The sequence below is a fragment of the Chiloscyllium punctatum genome, chromosome 12 (genome assembly GCF_047496795.1).
Source record: "Chiloscyllium punctatum isolate Juve2018m chromosome 12, sChiPun1.3, whole genome shotgun sequence".
Lineage (NCBI taxonomy): Eukaryota > Metazoa > Chordata > Chondrichthyes > Orectolobiformes > Hemiscylliidae > Chiloscyllium > Chiloscyllium punctatum.
In genome coordinates this window covers 836,713-862,229 of record NC_092750.1, presented here as the reverse complement: position 1 = coordinate 862,229, position 25,517 = coordinate 836,713, and the positions used below count along the sequence as shown (strand labels likewise).

Sequence of the window (25,517 nt, the reverse complement as noted above, 5' to 3'; positions counted from 1 at the left end):
TGAAGACAGAGATGAAGAGGAATTTCTTCTCTCAGAGGGGAATGAATCTGAGGAATTCTTTACCACAGAGGGTATCGAGGCTGAATACTTAATGCTGAAATAGGCAGATTTTTAATCAGTAAAGGAATCAAGGGTTATGGGTAATAGGCAGGAGAGTGGAGTTGAGGATGATCAGATCAACCATGATTTCATTGAATGGTAGTGCAGACTTGATGGGCTGAATGGCCTATTTAAACTTCTATTTTTAGAAGGTTTTTTATTTGGCTAAATGTAAGTTGTCAGGTTTTCACCATGAGGTTTAACAAGATTTCTCACCCTATTTTACCAAAATCACCTCTGTAATTACCCATCCTGTCCTGCCTGCATCTCTAAAGTTCATTTCCAGCACCAACTTTACCATGTGTTGTTTCCGAAACTACTATTCTGAAACTGCCTTGCTTGGTCAAAGACATTTCCAGAAGTTGTAGGAGAAGGGAAGGATGCTGCTGTGATTGTCTGACAGGGACCTGAAGGTTCTGATGGACAGGGTGGTGGAAAGAAAAGGAACCCTCTCCTCTCCTGGAGGACTAGCAGAAGAGGCCATGCCATCTGACCCTGCACCCTAGTCCAAGGCAACCTCCTGGGTCAGTGTGGTCTTCATGATGTGGAGGAATGGCCAGCAATGCTACCCAGTCTGAGTTCTGCCAGAACCACTCAGCTCCTGATCTTGTTATAGTCTTTGTTCAAATATGAATTCCAGAGGCGAAGTGAGGTGTTGACTTTCAGTTCCTTAAGTTTCTCAATACTTTTACACTGCTGATATTAATCACTTTAGATTCCTGACTCTCATTAGCCCCTTGGTTACTCTCTATTTCCAAGGCTAACTTGTCTCTTCCACTATGAAGATGGACACACTGGGTGGAAGCTTATCAGGGTCTGACCGATATGGATGATGGTGAGACTTGTGACAGAATGGGACAAGACATCCAGCAAGACTCACCTTGACACTAAGAGCCTGTTTGGGTAGTGTAAAGGAGCAAAGAGATCTCAGATACAAGCACACTGACCACTAAAGCATTGGATGCTGCATCCAGAAGGACAGAATAGAAATTTTGAGAAGTTATATTAAACCTGTACTGACCCCAGTTAGAGCACATCTATGAGCACTTCAGGCAGTCTGGTCACCATCTTAGTAAAAAGAATCTAGAGGCTCAGGGAAGGTTTATGAGGGTGATGCCAGAAAGATCAAGGAAGGATTGACTATCTGGGTCTGTTTTCTCACAGGAAAAGGCTGAGGGTAATCTAATGGAGATCTTTAAAATGATGAAAGATTTTGATTGTGTACATACAGAGTGGATGTTTCCTCTTGTGATGAAGAGCAGAACATAGGGCCACTAGTAACAGAGAGTCACTGAGAGATCAGTAATTCAGGAGAAATGCCATTAACTGGACAGCAGTGAGAATTTGGAATTCCCCCTGACAGGGAATGGGAAGGCAATGAGTGTCAACGTTCCTCTGCTTCTCTGTCATTATCTGATGTAATTGAGAAAGGCTCATCATTGCATTTTGAAAATTATGGCATGATCAGTCAGAGTTAGCATGGTTTTCAGAAAGGAAAATTATATTTGACAAATGTATCCAGTGTTTTTTAAGTATTTAAAGGAAACCAGCAGATGCGATATACTTGGATTTTTGAGAGGTATTTGATATGGTTAATGAATAAGACAAGTGCTCTTGTTTCATCATATATTATGACAAGAAGCAGATAGTAGGGATAAATAGGTAGGTTGTGATTAGTGAGTGTTTGACGATCGGTTTTGAGACTTCCGTTATTTGCAATCCGTATGTCTGGTTTAGACAGAGACAAAGAGTACACTATCCAGGTTTACTGATGATACAAAGCTAGGTGGCAGTGCAATCTGTAAAGAGACAAAAAGGCAGCAAAGAGACATTGACAGGTTAAATGAGTAAACTGTAACGAGAACTGTGAGTTGTTCAGTTTGTTTGTAAGATGAGAAAAATAGAGTATATTTTTAAAAACTCATTAATATTGATGTTCAAGGATAGTTTGGTGTGCTGTTACAAGCACAAAGTCCTTTATCGCAAGGGGTTTGTTGTACAAGGATAAAAAAAGTCCTTCTACAATTGTATAGTGTTTTGATGAGACTATACCCAGGTGCAATTTTGGTCTCCACCTTTAAGAAAGGATGTAGGTCTGTATTTACAGAACTTAGGAACAGGAATAGGCCATTCAGCCTGTTAGGCTGCTCTGCCATTCAAAAATGTCATGGCTGATTGAACACATCAATGCCTTTTACTGACCCCATCCCCATACCCCTGTACACCACTGTCAGAAATCTATTCAGCTCTAATTTAAATAAACTCTTAGACTCAACTTCCGCAGTCTTCTGTGGTAGAGAATTCCAAAGATTCACAACACTCTGAGTAAAATAATTCCCTCTCTTCTCCATCCTAAATTACTACCCTATTTTTAAATTGTGTCCCTGCACTGGAATCCCATCCAGGGTAAATAACTAACCTGCATTCTTCCCTGCTCTGTCTCTTTAAATAAGCTGTAGATTTTATTGAGATCCCTTGTCATTCTTCAAAACTCAAGACAATACAACCCCAGTTTGCCTTATCTTGCCTGCGACAATCCCGCTATCCCAGGAACAAATCTGGGGAACTTTCATTGCACTCTCTCTTTGGCAATAGTATTTTTTCCTGAGATAAGGACCCAAACTGTACGCATTACTCCAGCTGCTGTCTGAACAAACTCCTGTAAAATGAAGCAAGATTTCAGTACTCCTATACTAAAATCCTCCTGTGATAAAGGCTAACATTCCATTAGCCTTCTTAATAGCTTGCTGCAACTGTATGTTTGCCTTCAGTGATTGATTGACAAGGACACTCAGGTTCCTATGTACACTATCTAACCTCCTACTATTTAAGAAATACGGTGCCCATCTGTTTCTCCTGCCAGAGTGGAGATATCTTTCACATTATAATATATCTGACATGTTTTTGCCCACTGACCGCTCTCCAAATTGTTCTGAAAATGTTTCACATCTCCCTCACAACATGCATTTCCACTTGCCTTTGTATCATCCACAAATTTGGACACATTACATTTGGTTCCCACTTCCAAATCATTGATAAATTTTGTCAACAGCTGGGGCCGAAGTACTGTGGTATCCCACTAGTCTCAGTCTGCCAAACTGAAAATAGCTCATCTCTTACCCTTCTCTGTTTTCTGACTCTTAGTCAATCATTAATCCATGCCTGTAGATTGCCTCCTAAACTACATGCTTCAATTTTATTAACCATCCTCCGGTGAGGGATATTATCAAAGGTTTATGAAAATCCAACATATTACATCTATTGACCATCTTTATTGGTTAGTTTTTGTGAGTAACACCATAAAACAAAACGCCCACAAGTTTGTCAAACAAGAGTTCTATTCACATATTCATGTTGAGTATTTGGCAACTTCTCTCTGTTAGTGCCTTTAGATTGTTGAGCTTGATGTGAATGCTGAACACACTAACATAAGGTGCCCCGACTTTGTTTTTTGACGTTATTTTGCATTTGAGATGTTATTTGATGCTCAGATTTATTTTTCCTGCTTCCTAGGCTCCTTCACAACTTTTCTATTTACTGTTGCCATCTTAACTCCTGTCCAATTTGGGTTACCCCATTAGGTTTCCATCCACTTAACAAACTTATTTAAACCAACCTCAACATCATTAGTATCTGGGAGTACATCAGTCCCAGTCCTGTTAGCCTGTCACCTGTTCACCTTGTATATGTCCAACCTGCACCAGACCTGTACCCAATGCCTCAGAAATCTCATGCCCACTCTCCAGCTCTCCAGCCATGTGCTCAATTGATCAATGCCCTTGTTCTTAAAGTGCTATCAGTGATCCTCAGATTATTGTTCTTGACATCTTGCTTTTAAATTTCCTTCCTACCTCCCTGACTTCTACATAGAACATAGAACATAGAACATAGAAGAATACAGCGCAGTACAGGCCCTTCGGCCCTCGATGTTGCGCCGATCAAAGCCCACCTAACCTACACTAACCCACTATCCTCCATATACCTATCCAATGCCCGCTTAAATACCCATAAAGAGGGACCTCATGTGGGACCTCATCTCTCTTCTTATCTACCAATGTGGACCATGACTCCAAGCTGATCCCCCTCACATAGCAGGGTGCCCTGTAGCCTCTCCATGATATCCTTGGCCCTGGCACTATGTTGGGGAACACAGTTTACTGCCACAGAAAAGCTTTTTGAAGCAATGAGGGGAATACTTTGAGACAGAGTGGCACCAAGAGCCTTTAAGTTCAGGAACATCTTAACCAATGTATTGGTTTGGCTATGGTATGTTACAAAGTTGGAAGTGCAGGACAGTGGAAATATCCAGAACCTGTGAAATTACCATATCTACTCCCCCCCCAGTATATATCTCACACACTGTCTCCCCTCCGTTCTATCCCTTTCCCCTCCTCCAGCCCCCGTGGGCTAAAAGATAGAAAATCCAAGAAAGTTTAAAAGAAAGAATTCTAATAAGACCTATGTCCACCATTCAAACTATCAAACTGAATAACAACATTACTGTCTAAAGAGCTGTGTGACATGGTCTTCGAAATCAATAAAACTGAGAGAGACTTTTTAACCCATAATCACCTCCTGACTTGATCTTCAGAATGTTGTCTATTTTTTTCCACCCATAATATGTGCCAAACTGTCTTTCTTTTGTTGATCATATTTGTGGTTGAGTGTGTGTCATTGTGGTTTTAAAGGGGTATAGTTTAATCTGTATAGTAGTAGATTAAAATTCTTTGTGTCATTGCCATTTGTTAAAGTGGTATGTTATAATAAATATAACTATTTTGTGTAAAATGATGAAACCTGGTGTGAATTGCATTAGTCCTGAACAGTCAGGGAACTGGATCACCTTGATGTATCTTTCAGATTTCCGTGGTGGTTCGGGAACAGTAGTGCCAATAATTGGTCTGGAAAAGAGAATTGTGGCAGGTAGGGAAATTACTGTCCGGAAACATGAAGTCAATGCAACAGCAAAGTGGCACAAAAGAACCTCAAAAGACTTTAATGCCAAAGCCATGCGTCAGGAAGTATCTGGGAAGCAAAAACTCTAAAGCAGAAGATTTTGAATAAAGGAAGGAAAATAAATGGAAATACTCCCCAGATCAGTCGAGTGGAGCAGCCAATCAAGATGGTAGCTCCAGGAACGAGTTTGCCATTACCACAGCCATTCAGAGAACTGAGGGTCCCCAACAAAGGGAGTTCTGGAAGTGGAACAAATCTCAGCAATTTACAACAGCAGCAAACTTGCAGGCAAAAGAGCGACATGTTTTCATATAATGTCGGTCTAATAGCTGCTGTTCTTATCAGACAAAGGATGGAACAAAGTATTATAAAATGTGAGACTTTAATCAAAGCATCCAACATTTACTTTAAACCCAAAATAAATTTAATCATAGATGAGGTAATGTGTCATCAATGATCTCAGCATTGGGAGAATTAATTGAGATGTTTTAAACAGATCTATTAACAAGACATTGTAGGTGTGAAGATTAGAAGGATGAATTAATGTGAGATCACACTGCATTTGGTAAAAGGAATTAAAAATTGCCATATTTCCATCAATGGACTTTGCATTGAACAGGAAATCCATGATGAATGGAGATTAAGGCCCAAGCTTAGACAATTCTTTGAGGAAATACTAGAACTCCTTCTCAGAGGTCTAGATGTACAGACCCCGGGATGGTGTCATCATCTTCTCAAAAGCTGACCAAAATAGCAAAAGGATAAGAATAGATGAAATTGACCAGATAAGGTTGTTCATGATGGGGGTCAAAGCAGAGCCACAAGTGCAGTGAGTTCCCAGCAAGGAGGAACTGAGTGCTACTAATGTGGGAGATGGGGACTCGACACAAATTACTACAAAGCAGCAACACCTTTATCACCACAGAAACAGGAAAGTCAATACCATCAGAAAGTGTCCAGATAATTTGAAACCATACCGAAGAGAAAGTCCAAGCAAATAGAATAAATAACAAAATCCATCTTCCTGGTTAAGATTAAAGAGAGTTAATGGAAATTATGGACCATCAACTTAAAGGTACAAGGGTTTGAAACAGAATTTAAACTTAATGCAGAGTAGCTGTAATGATAATGGCTAGCATTTACAGTGGTTGAATGTGTGAATGTGAATATAAATGTTGGTGCATGGGACTTCGATGTTGTGGCCATTTTGGAGACATGGATTGAGCAGGGACAGGAATTGTTGTTGTAGGTTCCGGGATTTAGATGTTTCAGTAAGAACAGCGAAGATGATAAAAAAGGGGGAGGTGTGGCATTGTTAGTCAAAGACAGTATTACAGTGGCAGAAAGGACATTTGAGGACTCGTCTACTGAGGTAGTGTGGGCTGAGGTTAGAAACAGGAAAGGAGAGGTCGTCCTGTTGGGAGTTTTCTATAGGCCTCCGAACAGTTCCAGAGATGTAGAGGAAAGGATAGCAAAGATAATTCTGGATATGAATGAGAGTGAGAGATCTCGGTGTCCATGTACATAGATCCCTGAAGGTTTCCACCTAGGTTGACAGGGTTGTTAAGAAGGCATACAGTATGTTAGCTTTTATTGGTAGAGGGATTGAGTTTCAGAACCATGAGATCATGGTGCAGCTGTACAAAACTCTGGTGTGGCCACATTTGGAGAATTGTGTACAGTTCTGGTCACCATGTTATAGAAAGGATGTGGAAGCTTTGGAAACGGTTCAGAGGAGATTTACTAGGATGTTGCCTGATAGAAAGGGAAGGTCTTATGAGGAAAGGCTGAGGGACTTGAGGCTGTGTTCGTTAGAGAGAAGGTTGAGAGGTCACTTAATTGAGACATATAAGGTAATCAGAGGGTGAGATAGCGTAGACAGTGAGAGCCTTTTTCTTCGGATAGTGATGGCTAGCATGAGGGGACATGGCTTTAAACTGAAGGGTGATAGATATAGGACAGATGTCAGAGGTAGTTTCGTTACTCAGAGTAGTAGGGGCATGGAATGCCCTGTCTGAAACAGTAGTAGGCGCACCAACTTTAAGGACATTTAAATGGTCATTGGATAAACATATGGATGAGAATGGAATAGCGTAGGTTAGATGGGTTTCAGATTGGTTCCACAGGTTGGTGCAATACGGAGTGCTGAAGGGCCTGTACTGCGCTATAATGTTCTATGTTCTAAGACTCCAAATTCTTTATTAAATTATGCCCAGGAGATTTTGTCAGACACCCCCTTAACTATTCAGGCAGTATTATTTTAATCATCTACCATTTGGAATCTCCTTTGGCACCATGAATATTTAGGAGATTGATGTCAAGACTTATGAAACAAAAACAAGGAACTATTTTTCACCTGGACAATATCTAGTGACTGTACAGACAGAAGGGAAACGTGACAGTGGGTCAGGGAAAAGTTAAGGGAACTATAAATACTTACAATTAGATGCTAATTCAAGAACAACAATTACATTTTAAGAACACATGTTTATGAAGAGAAGGAACCAGTGTGTGTATCCAAGGAAGACAAGGCCCATGAGTAAATTTCCATCACCGCAGCACCTTCCAAACCCACATCCAGTATCGTTGCTTGTTGTTTTTTTTAAACTCTATCTGCCATTGATCTGTCCATCTGCCCAATCATTTAATACCCTCTTGTAACCTAAGATCTTCCTCTTCACCTTAGACTGAAAGAATCTATCAATCTTTGTCTGGAACATACTGAATGAATACACCCTTACTGCCCTCTTGGGGCAGAGATCCCAAATCCTCCACACACTCTGAGTGAAGAAATTCCTCCTCTTCTTGGCTCCAAAGGGCTTCCCTTACTCTGAATCTCCTACCTCCCCAGCAAGAGGAAACATTCTTCCTGCATTTGCCCAGTCACACCTTATAAGAATTTGTATTTTTCAATAAAATCACCTCTCAATCTTCTAAACTCCAGAGAATACAGGCAGCCTCCTCAATCTCTCTTCATATGATAGTCCTGCATTCCAGGGATCAGTCTGGTGAAACTTCACTGCACTCCTTCTATGGAAAGCTTATCTTTCCTTAGGTAGAGAGATCAAAGCTGTACAAAAGGTATGGTCTCACTGAGGCTGTATATAACCGCAGTCAGATAGCTTTACGCTGATCCTCAAACTCTTCTCTAATAAAGGTCACATACCATTCGCTTTATTCACTTGCTATAGCTGCACATTAAATTTCATTGGCACATCAAGTTCCTTTGAAGTTTAACACTTTCCAGCCTATCACTGTCATAGAGCCTAATATTTCTTCAACTCTGTTAATTATTAATTGAGAAATTGAACCATTTTCATAGAATAATACAGCCCTTTGTACCATCAAGTCTATATCAACATTTGTTTTATTTTCCAGCATCCACCTACCTGTGTCATTGGGTTGAAGGTGTAAGCATAGTGTGATCGAGAGTACACAAACACAGGTGGTGCATACGCTGAGTCCACTGTCAATGACACACGCATGGCCTCTTGCACCCGTGCTCTCACAAACTGCCTTCCTTGTTCCGAAGATTTTAAGATTTCCTCCATGTAGATAGAGGGATATAAAGCATTGCTTTTGGACCAGAGCCACTGCAGCTGATTATTGCGTTCAAACTCAATATTAGGGCAGCGCCCATTGTAACTGGAGAAGTTGTCATTGTAATGGTAATTGTAACAGTCCGGGAAGAGGTAGTAACCCCACAATGCCTGGGGCCTCATTGACTGACCCACCCTCAGAGTTTGAGTCATGAACTTGTTTGCTGCTGTGTCAAACTCCGATTGCGCCTGTTTCAGAACTCGAGCAGGAGACCAGTCAGGGTGCCTGGCTCGAACCAGCTCCTCCGACTTCTCACGATAGATGGCTTTAGTGCCCCAGTTACGTACCCACTGGGGTCTCCACTCCTCCCAGTCAATGACTGCCAGACCCTTGTAGTATTTGGAAGGCAAATACTTCTCAATGTCAGCCTGCATCTTTCTCGTGTGTTCATTTAGGCTAGTGTTCTGGGGACAGCCCCCATTCACCACGTTATTGTTTTCATAGTAAGGATATTTGCCCAACTGATAGGTATAAAATATTGTGATATTCCCGCCCATGAAAACTTCATTCTCATTGGTCACTATATTAAAGTCATTCAGGTGGAGATCAACACCACGGTGAGTCCTGCATTTTTCTGTCGGAATGTTCCAAATGACCAGAAAGGGCTTGTTCTCCATAATAGGGGGCATGGTTTGTTTGATGGGATGACCCTGAGCTCCACGCAGGATCAGGAGCAGGCACAGTGCTGTGCTGAAGGTAAGGATACTGGCTGCACTCGAAGACGAGCTGCCCTGGCGACAATGATAACCTGCTTCATACCAGCTAATGTCCATCGGTCACTTGTCCAACCTGTGACAACCATCAAAGTTGTTAGTTTGTATCTCGGCAACAGGCAACTGGTGACAAGTAATGAAGTAATAAACTGTGATTCACAAATCTTTCAGTTACCATGGTTACATATTATGGAGCTCTGAACAGCAGCATTTTCACTGCACAAGGTCTTAAGAGATTTCATCATTATAATGAAAATTAAAAATTTAAACATTGAAAGGATTGAATATTAGAGAGAAACATTGACCAATCAGCTCCAAGCCAAGCATTTCTCTAGCGACATCAACCAATAGGCCTCAAGTTCCCAAACCTTTGAAAAATTCTTCAAGCTGACCATTTGTCTTGTCTTATTTTTCTCGAGTAAGTTTCCCAAATGCTCTACAGGAGCAGAAATGGAACAGTGATGGGGTCAGAGCAGAGAAGGAGCAAGGACAGAATGGAGATGGAGTGAAGACAGCTCAGTGACAGAGCAGAGATGGAGCAGTGGTCAAGTGGAGACAGAGGAGGGATGAAACAGAGACAAAGAGGATTGGGTAGTCTGATTGAAGAAACAATGCAGAAAGAGCAGAGCAGAGTAGCAATGGAGCATGATGGAGTTTAAGTGGAGATAAAACAGGTGGACCAGAGACAGGTCAAAGACAAATCAAAAATCCAACAGCGACAGATCAGAGATGGAGTGGAGTCAGATTGGAGACAGCTTAGAGACAGAGCACAGACAGATTGGTGATGGGATGCAGACAAAACCAAGATGCAATGGTGACAGAATTGAGATAAATTGAACACAATGAAAACAGAATGGAGTTGGAGTTTGCAATGGAGTCAGAGTGGAGAATGAGCAAAGACAGAATAAACATTTCGCGCAGAGGGTGGTGCATCTTTTGAATGAGCTGCCAGAGGAAGTGGTAGAGGCTGGAACAATTACAACATTTAAAAGGCACTTGGATAGGTACATGAATTAGAAGGGTTTGGAGGGATATGGGACAAATACTGGTGAATACTAGATCAGTTTAGGATATCTGGTTGCCATGGATCAGTTGGACTGAAGGGTCTGTTTCCTTGCTCTATAACTATATGACCCCATGACTTTAAAGACTGAGCAGACACAGATTGGAGATGGAGTGGAGATGTAGCAGAGGCAGAATAAGAACAGACTGGAAATGGAGTGATGATAGAACTGATGAGCTCATAGACAGTGACAGGACAGAAGGAGGCCATTCAGCCTATCATGTGTGGAGAAGTCAACAAAACTCTGACCATACTATTCCCATTTTCTAGCTCTTGTTCAATACCCCTGGAGGCAATGGAAACACAAGCGAATATCGAAATACTTCTTAAATTTTACAATGGGTTCTTTTCAGGCAGTGAGTTCCAGACTCCTGCCATTCTCCGACTGAAACATATTTCTCTTCAACCTTCTCTTTGCCTTCTACCTCTTCCTTAAATCTATATGGTCTGTGGGTGGTCAGTGGGTATTCAGTGGATGGTCAGTGGGTGGACAGTGGGTGGTCAATGGGTAGACAGTGAGTGGTCAGTGAGCAGTCAATGGGTGCTCAGTGAAAGGGCAATGACCTGGAGATTTGCAGCAGAGCTAGGGACAGGAAATGTTTCCAGACTGGGATGGACATATGCGTTCAAATTTCAAACTTTCCTTATTTATGTCCATCCCAGTCTGGAACCATTTCCTGTCCCGAGCTTTGCTGCAAATCTCCAGGTCATTGCCCTTTCACTGTCCACCCATTGACTGCTCACTGACCACTCACTGTCTACCCACTGACCACTCACTGTCTACCCACTGACCACTCACTGACTACCCACTGACCACCCACTGTCTACCCACTGACCACCCACTGTCTATACTCACTGACCACCCACTGACCACTCACTGACCACTCACTGTCTACCCACTGACCACTCACTGTCTACCCACTGACCACCACTGTCTACCCACTGACCACCCACTGTCTATACTCACTGACCACCCACTGTCTACCCACTGACCACCCACTGACTGCCCACTGTCTACTCACTGACCACCCACTATCTATACTCACTGACCACCCACTGATCACTCACTGTCTACCCACTGTCTACTCACTGACCACCCACTATCGATACTCACTGACCACCCACTATCCACCCACTGATCACTCACTGTCTACTCACTGACCACCCACTGACTACTCACTGACCACCCACTGTCTACCCACTGACCACCCACTGTCTACCCACTGACCACTCACTGTCTACCCACTGACCACCCACTGTCTACCCACTGACCACTCACTGACTACCCACTGTCTACTCACTGACCACCCACAGTCCACCCACTGTCTACCACTGACCACCCACTGACTACTCACTGACCACCCACTGTCTACCCACTGACCACCCATGGATCACTCCCTGACCACCCACTGTCTGACCCACTGACCACCCACCGTCTTCTCACTGACCACCCAATTACTATTCATTGACCACCTACTGACCACCCACTGTATACCCATTCGCCATCCACTTACTACTCACTGACCACCCACTGACCATCCATTGACTATCCCCAGCCACCTACCGACCATTCACTGAGCACCCCCTAGCTACTCCCCAGCTCCTAAACACCCAACTACGCACCCACCCACACGCCCATTATCCAGCCACCCACTGACCACCATCACCTTACCCAGCCAACTATTCACCCACCTAGAAGTATGAAAAGAGCCTCTTGACAGTCCAAATGGAAACCTATCGAAATGAAACAATTATTTTGTTCTTGCTTGAGGTCTCTGAATGAAGGGACAGCCTCGTGTCTTTAAGCCAGCAGCGGTGAAATCCACTCACAGAGAGTGATTGTGAGATAGAGTTTCTGTGTATGGCACACACTCAGGATTAATGGATTACAGTCCAATACCGGAAACAAGACCAACTTTGGTTCTCTACAACACACGACTCTGACATTTAGAAATTAAAGTTAGGAAAGTTGGTAAATGATCGGATAAAAGCTCTTTGTTCTCACATGCTCAGATATTTCCCTGGCAGCTTCAAATCCAGTTTTAATCTCTGCAAAGACTGTTTAAAATGGCAATGTCCAAGCACGAGGATGTCAGAGCCCAGAACAGTTCATGGTTAGATGGATGACACCGGCCCAGGGACAAGAGTGTGGCCTTGTCCTCAGTATCTTTGGCTTAGGAAGGAGTTTTTAAAAATCTCAATCAGGAGTCCAACGGAGAGGATATTATGAAGTACAAACTTTTCAAAAAATGAAAAGAATAGGAGAACTCAGACTGGAAGGAACAATGTGCAAGGTTACAAGGAAAGAGCAGGAGAATGGCACAAAGTCAGGATGCTCTTTCAGAGAGGGTGCAGCAGAATGATGGGCTAAATGGCCTATCAGCTGCATAGTAACAATTCTGTGTACAACATTTCAGCCCTTCAACTTGCTCCACCTTTCAATACGATCACTGGAGGATCTCCTCCCACAACCCAAGCCCTCTCCTCATACCCTTTGGTGACAGGATGGGCCCCATATAACTCCCTAAGCTCACTACATCAGCATATAGTTAGGGCAAGAGTAAGAAATAGCAATGTCTGAGGGGAGCTAGGACAAAGAAAATGCAATAAAGTCTAATTTAGATTTAGAAAGCATTTATGTGAATACACAAAGTGTGGTAAATAAAGTCGGTGAGCTTCGAGTACAGATTGCCACATGGTAAATCTGTAACAGAAACGTGGCTCAAAGAAAAGCAGGACTGGGTGTTAGATATTCCTGGACATAAGGAAAGTTTTGAAGCTCAGGAAAATTATCTTTTGTTCATTTATGGGATGTGGGTTTGCTGGCTGGGACACAATTAATTGTTCATCCCTTGAGAAGGCAGTGGGAGGGATGACAATATATTTCCAAGTCAGATTGAACATAGAACATAGAACATAGAAGAATACAGCGCAGTACAGGCCCTTCGGCCCTCGATGTTGCGCCGATCAAAGCCCACCTAACCTACACTAACCCACTATCCTCCATATACCTATCCAATGCCCGCTTAAATACCCATAAAGAGGGAGAGTCCACTACTGCTACTGGCAGGGCATTCCATGAACTTACGACTCGCTGAGTGAAGAACCTACCCCTAACATCAGTCCTATATCTACCCCCCCTCAATTTAAAGCTATGCCCCCTTGTAATAGCTGACTCCATACGTGGAAAAAGGTTCTCACTGTCAACCCTATCTAACCCCCTAATCATCTTGTACACCCCTATCAAGTCACCCCTAAACCTTCTTTTCTCCAAAGAAAACAACCCCAAGTGCCTCAGCCTTTCCTCATAGGATCTTCCTACCATACCAGGCAACATCCTGGTAAACTTCCTCTGCACCCGTTCCAGTGCCTCCACATCCTTCCTATAGTATGGCGACCAAAACTGCACACAATATTCCAGATGCGGCCGCACCAGAGTCTTATACAACTGCAGCATGACCTCAGGACTCCGGAACTCAATTCCTCTACCAATAAAAGCCAGTACGCCATATGCCTTCTTCACTGCACTATTTACCTGGGTGGCAACTTTCAGAGATCTGTGTACATGGACACCAAGATCCCTCTGCTCTTCCACACTACCAAGTAGTCTACCATTAGCCCAGTAATCCATCTTTTTATTACTCTTACCAAAGTGAATCACTTCACACTTAGCTACATTGAACTCCATTTGCCACCTTTCTGCCCAGCTCTGCAGCTTCTCTATATCCCGCTGTAACCTGCCATATCCTTCCTCACTGTCTACAACTCCTCCGACTTTCGTATCATCCGCAAACTTGCTCACCCAACCTTCTAACCCTTCCTCCAGGTCATTTATAAAAATGACAAACAGCAATGGTCCCAAAACAGATCCTTGCGGAACACCGCTAGTGACGGCACTCCAAGATGAACCTTTGCCATCAACTACTACCCTCTGTCTTCTTCCAGAGAGCCAATTCCTAATCCAAACCTCCAACTCACCCTCAATGCCATATCTCTGTATTTTCTGCAGTAGCCTACCATGGGGGACCTTATCAAACGCCTTACTAAAATCCATATATACCACATCTACCGCTTTCCCCTCATCTACCTCCTTCGTCACCTTCTCAAAGAATTCAATAAGGTTTGTGAGGCACGACCTGCCCTTCACAAAACCATGCTGACTATCCTTGATCACATCATTCTTATCCAGATGTGCATAAATCCTATCCCTTACAATTCTCTCTAAGACTTTGCCCACAACAGAAGTGAGACTCACTGGCCTATAGTTACTAGGATTATCCCTACTCCCCTTCTTGAACAAGGGAACCACGTTTGCTAGCCTCCAGTCCTCTGGCACTACTCCTGTAGACAAAGAGGACACAAAAATCAAGGCCAATGGCTCTGCAATCTCCTCCCTTGCTTCCCAGAGAATCCTAGGATAAATGCCATCAGGCCCAGGGGACTTATCTATTTTCACCCTTGCCAGAATTTCCAACACCTCTTCTCTACATATCTCAAAGCCATCCATTCTACTTATTCGTGCCTCAGTATTCATATCGACAACAATGTCCTGTTCCTGAGTGAATACTGACGAAAAGATTGGTGAGTGGCTTGGACAGGAATTTGCAGGTGATGGTGTTCCATGTATCTGCTGCCATTTCTTCGAGATGGAAGTGATTGTGGGTTTGGAAAGTGCTGTCAGACACGAGAGAAATTTATTCATCCAGAGAATGGTGAGCCTGTGGAGTTCTTTGTCATAGAAAGCAGTTGAGGACAAAACATTGAATGTTTTCAAGAAGGTTTTAGGTAGAGTACAAAAGGGACCAAAGGGAATGGGGAGAAAATGGGAACAGGGTACTGAGTTGGATAATCAGCTAATTAATTGAATGGCAGAGCAGGCTTGAAGGGATGAATGGCCTACGTCTGCTTCTATTTTCTAGGTTTCTATCTAAGCCTTGGTGAGTTACTGCAGTGCATTTTGTAGATAGTACAAACTGCTGCTGATGAGTATTGATAGTGGAGGGAGTGTAAGCTTGCAGTTATGGTACCAAACAAGCGGCTGCTTTGTCCTAAAAGGCGTCAAGCTTCTTGAGTGTCATTGGAGCTGCATCCATCCAGGCAAATGAGGAATATTCCATCACACTCCTGAGTCAAGCTTTGTAGATGGTGGATAGGCTTTGGGGAGTCAGGGGGTGAGTTACTCACCCTGCAGTATTCCTGACCTGCTCTTGTAGCCGCTGTGTTTACATGATGGCCCAAGGATATTGCCTGGTATGGAAGGTGCTAGCTATGAAGAAAGGTTGAATAGGTTAGAATTGTTTTCATTAGAAAAAAGGAGGTTGAGAGGGGACCTGATTGAGGTCTACAAAATCATGAAGGGTATAGACAGGGTGGATAGAGATAAGCATTTTCCCGGGGTGAGGGATTCAATAATGAGAGGTCACATGTTCAAGGTGAGAGGTGAAAAGTTTAAGGGGGATACATGCGGGAAGTACTTCACACAGAGGGTGGTAGGTGGCTGGAACATGTTACCAGCAGAGGGAGTAGAGGCAGGCACGGTAGATTCATTGAAGATGTGTCTGGACAGATGCATGGGTAGGTGGGGAGCAGAGGGTTACAAATGTTTAGGAATTGGGCAATAGGTTTAGACAGTGGATTTGGATCGGCTCAGGCTTGGAGGACTGAAGGGCCCGTTCCTGGGCTGTATATTTTCTTTGTTCTTTCTCCTTTGTTCTAATTCAGTTCATGGTCAATAGTAATCCCCAGGATGTTGAAATTGGGGGATTCAGTGGTGGCAATGTCATTGTCTGTCAAGAGATGATGGTTAAATTGTCTCTCGTTTGAGATGATCATTACCTGGCACTTGATAGCATGTTCAATAACTCCTTCCATTTCTTTGCTGATGATACAGAGTACATTGAGTGGACAATTGGCTGAATTGAATCTGTTGCACCTAATGTGGTCTTCTCTGCATTGGGGAGACAGGATGCCAACTTGCAGATCATTTAAGAGAACATCTCTGCGATGCCCACACCAATCAACCCCATCGTCCCGTAGCTGAGCACTTCAACTCCCCCTCCCATTCCACCAAGGACGTACAGGTCCTGGACCTCCTCCATTGCCAAACCCTAAGCATCCAACATCTGGAGGAAGAATGCCTCATCTTCTGCCTTGGGACCCTGCAACCAGATAGGATTAATGTGTAATTTCACCAGTTTCCTCATTTCCCTCCCCCCAACTTATCTCAGTCCCAGGCCTCCAACTCGGCACTGCCCTCTTGATCTTTCCCATCTATCCACTCCACCCTCCTCTCTGACCTATCACTTCTCCCCCACCTTCATCTACCTATTGCATTCTGAGCTACCTTCCCCCCAGACCTACTCTCCTCCCATTTATCTCTCAGCCCCCCAGTCCACAAGCCTCATTCCTGATGAAGGGCTTATACCCGAAAGGTTGATTCTCCTGTTCCTCAGATGTGCTTTTCCAACACCACACTCTTGACTCTGAGTTGGATCTGTACTGGCTTTTTGAGGACAGGACATATTTGGGCAATTGTCAGGTAGCTTCTAGTGCTGTAGCTACAATAAGAAAGAATGTGAAGTGGCAGTATTGATTAAGGTGTTGAGTACGAGAGAGAGAGAGAGAGAGAGAGGATGTCACACACACGTCAAAGACAGAATCTACTTCAATCAAGCTCAGATACAATTGATGTACCATTAAGCTAACTAATGGGAAAGATCAAGAGAAGCAAATTGGCAGGGAACTTACAGAGAGATGGACAACATGGAGAGTAGTTTGCTAGTAATTTGTTAGCATGGCTGGGGTATTGAATGAATACTTTGTATCAGTCTTCGCCGAGGAAGAAGGGGTTATCAAAGTCATAATGAAAGAGAAGGAATTGAGAAGCTGCATCATGTCAAAATCGATAAACTGTTATTGGAAAGACTGGCTGTGCTTAAGTTTGGAAATCACTAGGATGAGTGGAGATGAATCCAAGGATACGAAGAGACCAATGCAAGGAAAATGTAGAAGATCTGGTTGTAATCTGCCAATCCTTTTAATGCTCAGGATTTGTAAACAGGAAACTTTAAGCTGGTTAGTTGGGTATCTGTTTTGGAAAGGGTGTTAGAATCAATCATTAAGAAAATTACTTTACTCTGTATCTAACCCCGTGCTGTCCCTGTCCCTGGGAGTGTTTGATGGGGAAGGTGTAATTTCTTAGTTTAAAAGAGGAGAGGAGTTTCCTGTGACACAGCACAAACAGAACTGGGTGAAAGTGAGGACTGCAAATGCTGGAGGAGTCCGAGTTTTTCACTTCATGGACTGAGTTTGTTCGAATTGTTTTTGAATCTTAATCACAAACAAGCTCTTAGCTGCTTCTTTTCGGGAAGAATGTCTCACTCGATCAGTAGTGCTACCTCTTGCTGGGAGTTATCCAATACTTCAAAAACCCGATGTCTAAAATCCCAAACTCTCCATCTCCCGGTCTCCCTGTTACCTGGCCCTCGGTATCAGCTTCTGAGGCTGACCTTCTGCTGTGGCTCATGTCTCAGTGCAAACCCCTCCCCACTCTCCTGTCTGACTTTGTACCACTCTTTACCAATTATCACCCAGCTACTTTCTCTCTCCATCCCAGTGTTTTTCTCTTTTTCAGTGCTTCTCCCACCCATCTCTCTCTCCCTCTCATTCACTCTTTCCCAGTCTCTGTCTCTCTCTCTCTCTCCCCCGCGAAACCTCTGTTCCACTCTCTGTATCTGTGTCTGTGTCTGGTATATCTTTTCGGCCACTCTACTCTCCAGTTCCCGGTCCCCACACACTCCTTCTCTCTGTAGTCACTTTCTGACGGTGGAACCATTCTGTCCTGATTTCCAAAGGATACTCTCCGTCACCTCACTCCACCCCGGTTTTCCCTGCTCCATTGCCACATTTCATCAGGGACAGCTTCCTGATTCCTATCTCCCCCAGGATAGGTCTCCACAAAGCCAAAAGACATTGAGTCCAATGCAGTTTCGTATTAAAATGAGGAGGCAGTGACCCCTGGGATTGAGGGGTGGGGTCACAGGATGACAGGGCCATCCTTAGGGGCAGGCGGATAAAGGAACGGGTAACATAGTTAGGGGTCAGAATTGTATTTAAAGGGTTAAGGTTGGAGGCAGGAGCAATTGTTTCGAAATAAACTGCACTGATTCCACAGCTTAGTACTCAAGCCCTTCCCGATCCGGTTAGGAAATTTTCAAAACAGTCAGGTTACACCCACTTATTAATTTGTCTGAAAATAATTTCAGTCTGGATTTAAATAGGTTTGAAATCTCTCTGTGTCTTTGAACATGTGTCTGCAAATAAACTATTCTCAGTCAAGGATAATACTTGGCACCAGAGCCACCAAAGGTTGGCACGGACAGGTTGGACCGAAGGGTCTGTTTCGGTACTGTACATCTCTATGACTCTATGTCTCTAATTAGCAGCACAATTTCAGATTTACTAACCATCATCGAGGATTTAATATTGAACACAGACAATGGGGAGAATATCCCAATCTTCAAAGCACTGTTTTGGGATCTTTCCTTTTTTTTCTTGGGATGTGGGCATTTGCAGGTCCAGCATTTACTGCCAATCCCTAATTACCCTTGAGAAGATGGTGATAAGCTAATTTCTTAAACACTGCAGACTCTGGATTGAAACTGGACAATGCCATTAGGGAGAGAATTCCAGGATTTTGACGCAGTGATACTAAAGGAATGGCAATATATTTCCAAGTCAGGATGGTGAGTGACTCGGAGGGGAACTTACAGGAAGTAGTGTTCCCATGTACCTGTTGCTTTGGTCCTTCTAGAAGGAAGTGGTCATGGGTTTAGAAAGTGCTGTATAAGGATCTTTGGTGAATTTCTGTAGTGCATCTTGTAGATGGTACACACTGCTGCTAATTAGTAATGGTGGTGGAGGGAGTGGAGGCTTGTGGATGTGGTGCCAATCAAGCAACTGCTTTGTCCTGGATGATATCATTCTTCTCGAGTGTTGTTGGAGCTGCCTCCATCCAGGGCAAATGGACAGTATCCCATCACATTCCTGACTTGTGCCTAGCTGCTGATGGGCAGGCTTTTTCAGGGAGTCAGGAGGTGAGTTTGTACAGTTTCCTAGCCTCTGACCTGTTCTTGTAGCCACAATGTTTATTTTGCTATGTCTGTTCAGTTCCTGCTCATCAAAATGCCCAGGGTGATGGCAGGAGAAAGTGAGGACTGCAGATGCTGGAGGTCAGATTCGAGAGTGTGGTGCTGGAAAAGCGCAGCAGGTCAGGCAGCATCTGAGGAGCAGGAGAATCAATGTTTTGGGCATAAGCCATTCATCAGGAATGAGGCTTGTGGATCGGAGCTGAGAGATAAATCAGGATGATGGCAGTGAAGGGATTGATCAATGATATTTCCATTGTATGTCAAGGAGAGATAGATCATTTTTATCTGATACATATGCTGGTTCTTCATATACATTGTCATTTACCAGCCCAAGCCTGGATATTGTCCAGAGTTTATTGCATTTGGACATGGACTGCTTCAATATCTGAGGAGTCAAGAATGATTCTGAACATTGCAATCATTAGTGAACTTTACCCCTTCTGACCTTATAATGGAGGAAAGGTCATTGATGAAGCACCTGAAGATGGCTGAGTGTAGGACACTAGCCTGAGGAATTTTTGGGGCTCATGTGGACACTGGTTGTGTCTTTACTTCTGAGCAAGGAGACTGGGTTCAAGTCCCACCTGCTTCAGAGGAGTATAATAACATCGCTGAACAGGTCAATTAGAAAATGTCTACCCTGAGGAACTCTTGTAAGAATTGACCTGGAGTCAGTTTCACACACAGTCAGAAAGACAGGTTATCTGATAAATCAGCACTCTTCAGGTACATAACTGAGAGTGTCGGTTCAGAGATGTTCTTTGGAGTGATCTTTGAAATCATGATGCTGTGAGAGAAAGGTAAGTAACATTGACAATGTAATTGAGGTAGAGGACAGGTACTGAAGGAGTGCTGCACTGTAGGAGAGGCAGTACTGGGGGAGTGCCATACTGCTAGAGAGTCATTACCAAGGGGGTGCCACACTGTCAGAGGGTCAGTACTGAGGGAGTGCAGCACTGTCAGAGGGTCAGTACCGAGGGAGTGCAGCACTGTCAGAGGGTCAGTACCGAGAGAATGCCACATTGTCAGAGGGTCAGTACCGAGAGAATGCCACATTGTCAGAGGGTCAGTACTGAGGGAGTTCTGTGCTGTTGGAGAGTCAGTACTGAGGGAGTTCTGTGCTGTTGGAGGGTCAGTACTGAGGGAGTTCTGTGCTGTTGGAGGGTCAGTACTGAGGGAGTTCTGTGCTGTTGGAGGGTCAATACTGAGGGTGTGCTACACTGTCGGAGGGTTGGTGCTGAAGGAGTTTTTAGAAATGTATTCATTTTTGTGGCTTGTGGGTGTCAATGGCTGTCCAGCATTTATTACCCTTGAGAAGGTGGGGGTGAGCTGCCTTCTTGAACCACTGCAGTCCACCTGCTGCGGGTTGATCCACAATGCCCTTAGGAAGGGAATTCCAGGATTTTGACCCAGCAACAGTGAAGGAATGGTGATATATTTCCAAGTCAGGACAGTGAGTAACTTGGTGGGGAAACTCACAGGTGGTAGTGTTCCCACATATCTGCTGCCATTGTGGGCGGCACTGTGGCACAGTGGTTAGCACTGCTGCCTCACAGCGCCAGAGACCCGGGTTCAATTCCTGCCTCAGGCGACTGACTGTGTGGAGTTTGCATGTTCTCCCCGTGTCTGCATGGGTTTCCTCCAGGTGCTCCGGTTTCCTCCCATAGTCCAAAGATGTGCAGGTTAGGTGAATTGCCCATGCTAAATTGCCCATAGTGTTAGGTAAGGGGTAAATATAGGGGCATGGGTGCGTTGCGCTTCGGCGGGTCGGTGTGGACTTATTGGGCCGAAGGGCCTGTTTCCACACTGTAATGTAATGTAATGTAATGTAATCTAATCTAATTGTCCTTCTAGATGGAAGTGGTCATGGGTTTGGAAGGTGCTGTCTAAGAATCTTTGGTGAATTTCTCCATTGCATCTTGTAGATAGTACATGCTGCTGCTACTGAGATGTTGGAGGGAGTAGATGCTCTTGGATGTGGCGCTAATCAAGCAGGCTGCTTTGTCCTGGATGGTGTCGAGCTTCTTGAATATTATTATCCAGGCAAATGGGGAGTATTGCTGAAAATGTGTTGCTGCAAAAGCGCAGCAGGTCAGGCAGCATCCAAGGAGCAGGAGAATTGACGTTTCAGGCATAAGCCCTTCTTCAGGAATGAGGAAATGGGGAGTATTCCATCACACTCCTGACTTGTGCCTTGTAGATGGTGGACAGGCTTTGGGAGATAGGAGGTTGGTTACTCACTGCAGTATTCCTTGCCTCTAACTTGCTCTTGTAGCCAATGTGTTTATGTGGTGAGTACAGTTAAATTTCTGATCAATGATGACTTCCAGTATGTTGATACCAGAGGATTCAGTGATGGTAACACTATTGAATGTCAAGGGGTGGTGGTTAGATTGTCTCTTGTTGGCGATGGTCGTAACATGGCATTTGTGTGGAGCAAATGTTATTTGCCACTTGTCAGCCCAACCTGGATATTGTCCAGATCTTGTTGCATTTGAACATGGACTGCTTCAGTATCCGAAGTGTTGCAAATAGTGCTGAACATTATGCAATCATCAGTGATCGTCCCCACTTCTAACCTTATGGAGGGAAGGTCATTGATGAAGTAGCCGAAGATGGTTGGGCTGAGGACACTAACCTGAAGAACTCCTGCAGAGATGTCCTGGAGCTGAGATAACTGACCTCTAACAACCACAACCATCTTCCTATGTGTTAGGTATGACTCCAACCACTGGAGAGTTTGGCCCTAATACCCATTGATTCCAGTTTTGCCTGAGCTCCTTAATGCCACACTCGGTTGAATGCAGTCAAAGGCTGTCACTCTCACCTCCCCTGGAATTTAGCTCTTTTGTCCATGTTTGAATCAAGGCTGTATTGACCCTGGTGAAACTCAGACTGGACATCACTGAGCATGTTATTGCTGAGCAGGTGCTGCTTGATAGCGCTGTTGATGACAACTTTCATCACCTTACTGATGATTGAGAGTGAACTGATTGGGCAGTAATTGGTCAGGTTAGATTTAGGTTAGATTCCCTACAGTATGGAAACAGGCCATTTGGCCCAACAAGTCTACACCGACACTCTGAAGAGTAACCCACCCAGACCATTCCCCTACCCTATATTTACCCCTGACTAATGCAACTAACACTATGGGCAATTTAGTATGGCCAATTCACCTGGACTGTGAGAGGAAACCGGAGCACCTGGAGGAAACCCACACAGACATGGGGAGAATGTGCAAACTCCACAAAGACAGTTACCTGAGGCTGAAATTGAATCCGGGTCCCTAGTGCTGTGAGGCAGCAGTGCTAACTACTGAGCCACTGTGCTGCTCTGTCCTGCATTTTTATGTACAGTATATCCTTGGGCAATTTTTCACATTGTTGAATAGATGCTAGTGTTGTAACTATACTGGAACAGTTTGGTGAGGGGAGTGGCAAGTTTTGGAGAACAAGTCTTTAGTATTATTGCGGCAATGTTTTCAGGGTCCATAGCCTTTGCAGTATCCAGTGCCTCCAAGCATTTCTTGATATCATGTGAATGTGGAGTTGACTGAAGACTGGTATCTGTAATGCTAGAGACCACTGGATGATGCCAGTGCTGAGGGAGTGCTGCACTGTCGGAGGGTCAGTGCTGAGGGAGTGCTGCACTGTCGGAGGGTCAGTACTGAGGGAGTGCTGCACTGTCGGAGGGTCAGTGCTGAGGGAGTGCTGCACTGTCGGAGGGTCAGTACTGAGGGAGTGCTGCACTGTCGGAGGGTCAGTGCTGAGGGAGTGCTGCACTGACGGAGGGTCAGTGCTGAGGGAGTGCTGCACTTTCCGAGGGTCAGTGCTGAGGGAGTGCTGCACTGTCCGAGGGTCAGTACTGAGGAAGTGCTGCACTGTCAGAGGGTCAGTGCTGAGGGAGTGCCGCACTGTCGGTGGGTCAGTGCTGAGGGAGTGCCGCACTGTCGGAGGGTCAGTACTGAGGGAGTGCTGCACTGTCGGAGGGTCAGTGCTTAGGGAGTGCTGCACTGTCGGAGGGTCAGTGCTGAGGGAGTGCTGCACTTTCCGAGGGTCAGTGCTGAGGGAGTGCTGCACTGTCGGAGGGTCAGTGCTGAGGGAGTGCTGCACTGTCGGAGGGTCAGTGCTGAGGGAGTGCTGCACTGTCGGAGGGTCAGTACTGAGGAAGTGCTGCACTGTCGGAGGGTCAGTACTGAGGGAGTGCCGCACTGTCGGAGGGTCAGTACTGAGGGAGTGCCGCACTGTCGGAGGGTCAGTGCTGAGGGAGTGCTGCACTGTCGGAGGGTCAGTGCTGAGGGAGTGCTGCACTGTCGGAGGGTCAGTACTGAGGAAGTGCTGCACTGTCGGAGGGTCAGTACTGAGGGAGTGCCGCACTGTCGGAGGGTCAGTACTGAGGGAGTGCAGCACTGTCCGAGGGTCAGTAATGAGGGAGTGCTGCACTGTCCGAGGGTCAGTACTGAGGAAGTGCTGCACTGTCAGAGCATCAGTACTGAGGGAGTGCTGCACTGTCTGAGGGTCAGTAATGAGGGAGTGCTGCACTGTCAGAGGGTCAGTGCTGAGGGAGTGCTGCACTGTTGGAGGGTCAGTATTGAGGGAGTGCTGCACTGTCGGAGGGTCAGTGCTGAGGAAGTGCTGCACTGTCCGAGGGTCAGTAATGAGGGAGTGCTGCACTGTCAGAGGGTCAGTGCTGAGGGAGTGCTGCACTGTCAGAGGGTCAGTATTGAGGGAGTGCTGCACTGTCAGAGGGTCAGTACTGAGGGAGTGCTGCACTGTCCGAGGGTCAGTACTGAGGAAGTGCTGCACTGTCTGAGGGCCAGTATTGAGGAAGTGCTGCACTGTCGGAGTGTCAGTACTGAGGGAGTGCTGCACTGTCGGTGGGTCAGTTCTGAGGGAGTGCTGCACTGTCCGAGGTCAGTGCTGAGGGAGTGCTGCACTGTCCGAGGGTCAGTATTGAGGAAGTGCTGCACTGTCAGAGGGTCAGTTCTGAGGGAGTGCTGCACTGTCCGAGGGTCAGTACTGAGGGAGTGCAGCACTGTCGGAGGGTCAGTAGTGAGGGAGTGCTGCACTGTCAGAGGGTCAGTGCTGTGGGAGTGCTGCACTGTCAGAGGGTCAGTGCTGAGGGAGTGCTGCACTATCAGAGGGTCAGTTCTGGGGGAGTGCTGCACTGTCAGAGGGTCAGTACTGAGGGAGTCCCACACTGTCAGAGGGTCAGTGCTGAGGGAGTGCTGCACTGTCGGAGGGTCAGTGCTGAGTGCTGCACTGTCAGAGGGTCAGTTCTGAGGGAGTGCTGCACTGTCGGAGGGTCAGTGCTGAGGGAGTGCTGCACTGTCAGAGGGTCAGTGCTGAGGGAGTGCTGCACTGTCCGAGGGTCAGTTGTGAGGGAGTGCTGCACTGTTCGGGGGTCAGTTCTGAGGGAGTGCTGCACTGTCAGAGGGTCAGTGCTGAGGGAGTGCTGCACTGTCGGAGGGTCAGTTCTGAGGGAGTGCTGCACTGTCAGAGGGTCAGTGCTGAGGGAGTGCTGCACTGTCCAAGGGTCAGTTCTGAGGGAGTGCTGCACTGTCCGAGGGTCAATTCTGAGGGAGTGCTGCACTGTCGGGGGTCAGTGCTGAGGGAGTGCTGCACTGTCAGAGGGTCAGTACTGAGGGAGTGCCGCACTGTCGGAGGGTCAGTGCTGAGGGAGTGCTGCACTGTCGGAGGGTCAGTACTGAGGGAGTGCTGCACTGTCGGAGGGTCAGTGCTGAGGGAGTGCTGCACTGTCCGAGGTCAGTGCTGAGGGAGTGCTGCACTGTCCGAGGGTCAGTATTGAGGAAGTGCTGCACTGTCGGAGGGTCAGTTCTGAGGGAGTGCTGCACTGTCAGAGGGTCAGTGCTGAGGGAGTGCTGCACTGTCGGAGGGTCAGTGCTGAGGGAGTGCTGCACTGTCGGAGGGTCAGTAC

At 45.5% G+C, this 25,517-nt stretch overlaps 1 protein-coding gene across 2 annotated transcripts in view; it reads right to left on the bottom strand.

Moving 5' to 3' along the window:
- The window catches only part of LOC140483536 (hyaluronidase-4-like), a 45,492-nt gene that overhangs the window by 18,622 nt on the left and 1,353 nt on the right, over positions 1-25,517 (bottom strand). For both annotated transcript variants that reach the window (XM_072581716.1, XM_072581715.1), the window contains exon 2: positions 8,445-9,444. In XM_072581716.1, the coding sequence (XP_072437817.1) occupies positions 8,445-9,428 (984 nt within the window). In that variant the 5' untranslated portion in view covers positions 9,429-9,444. The remainder of the gene's footprint in view (positions 1-8,444; positions 9,445-25,517) is intronic.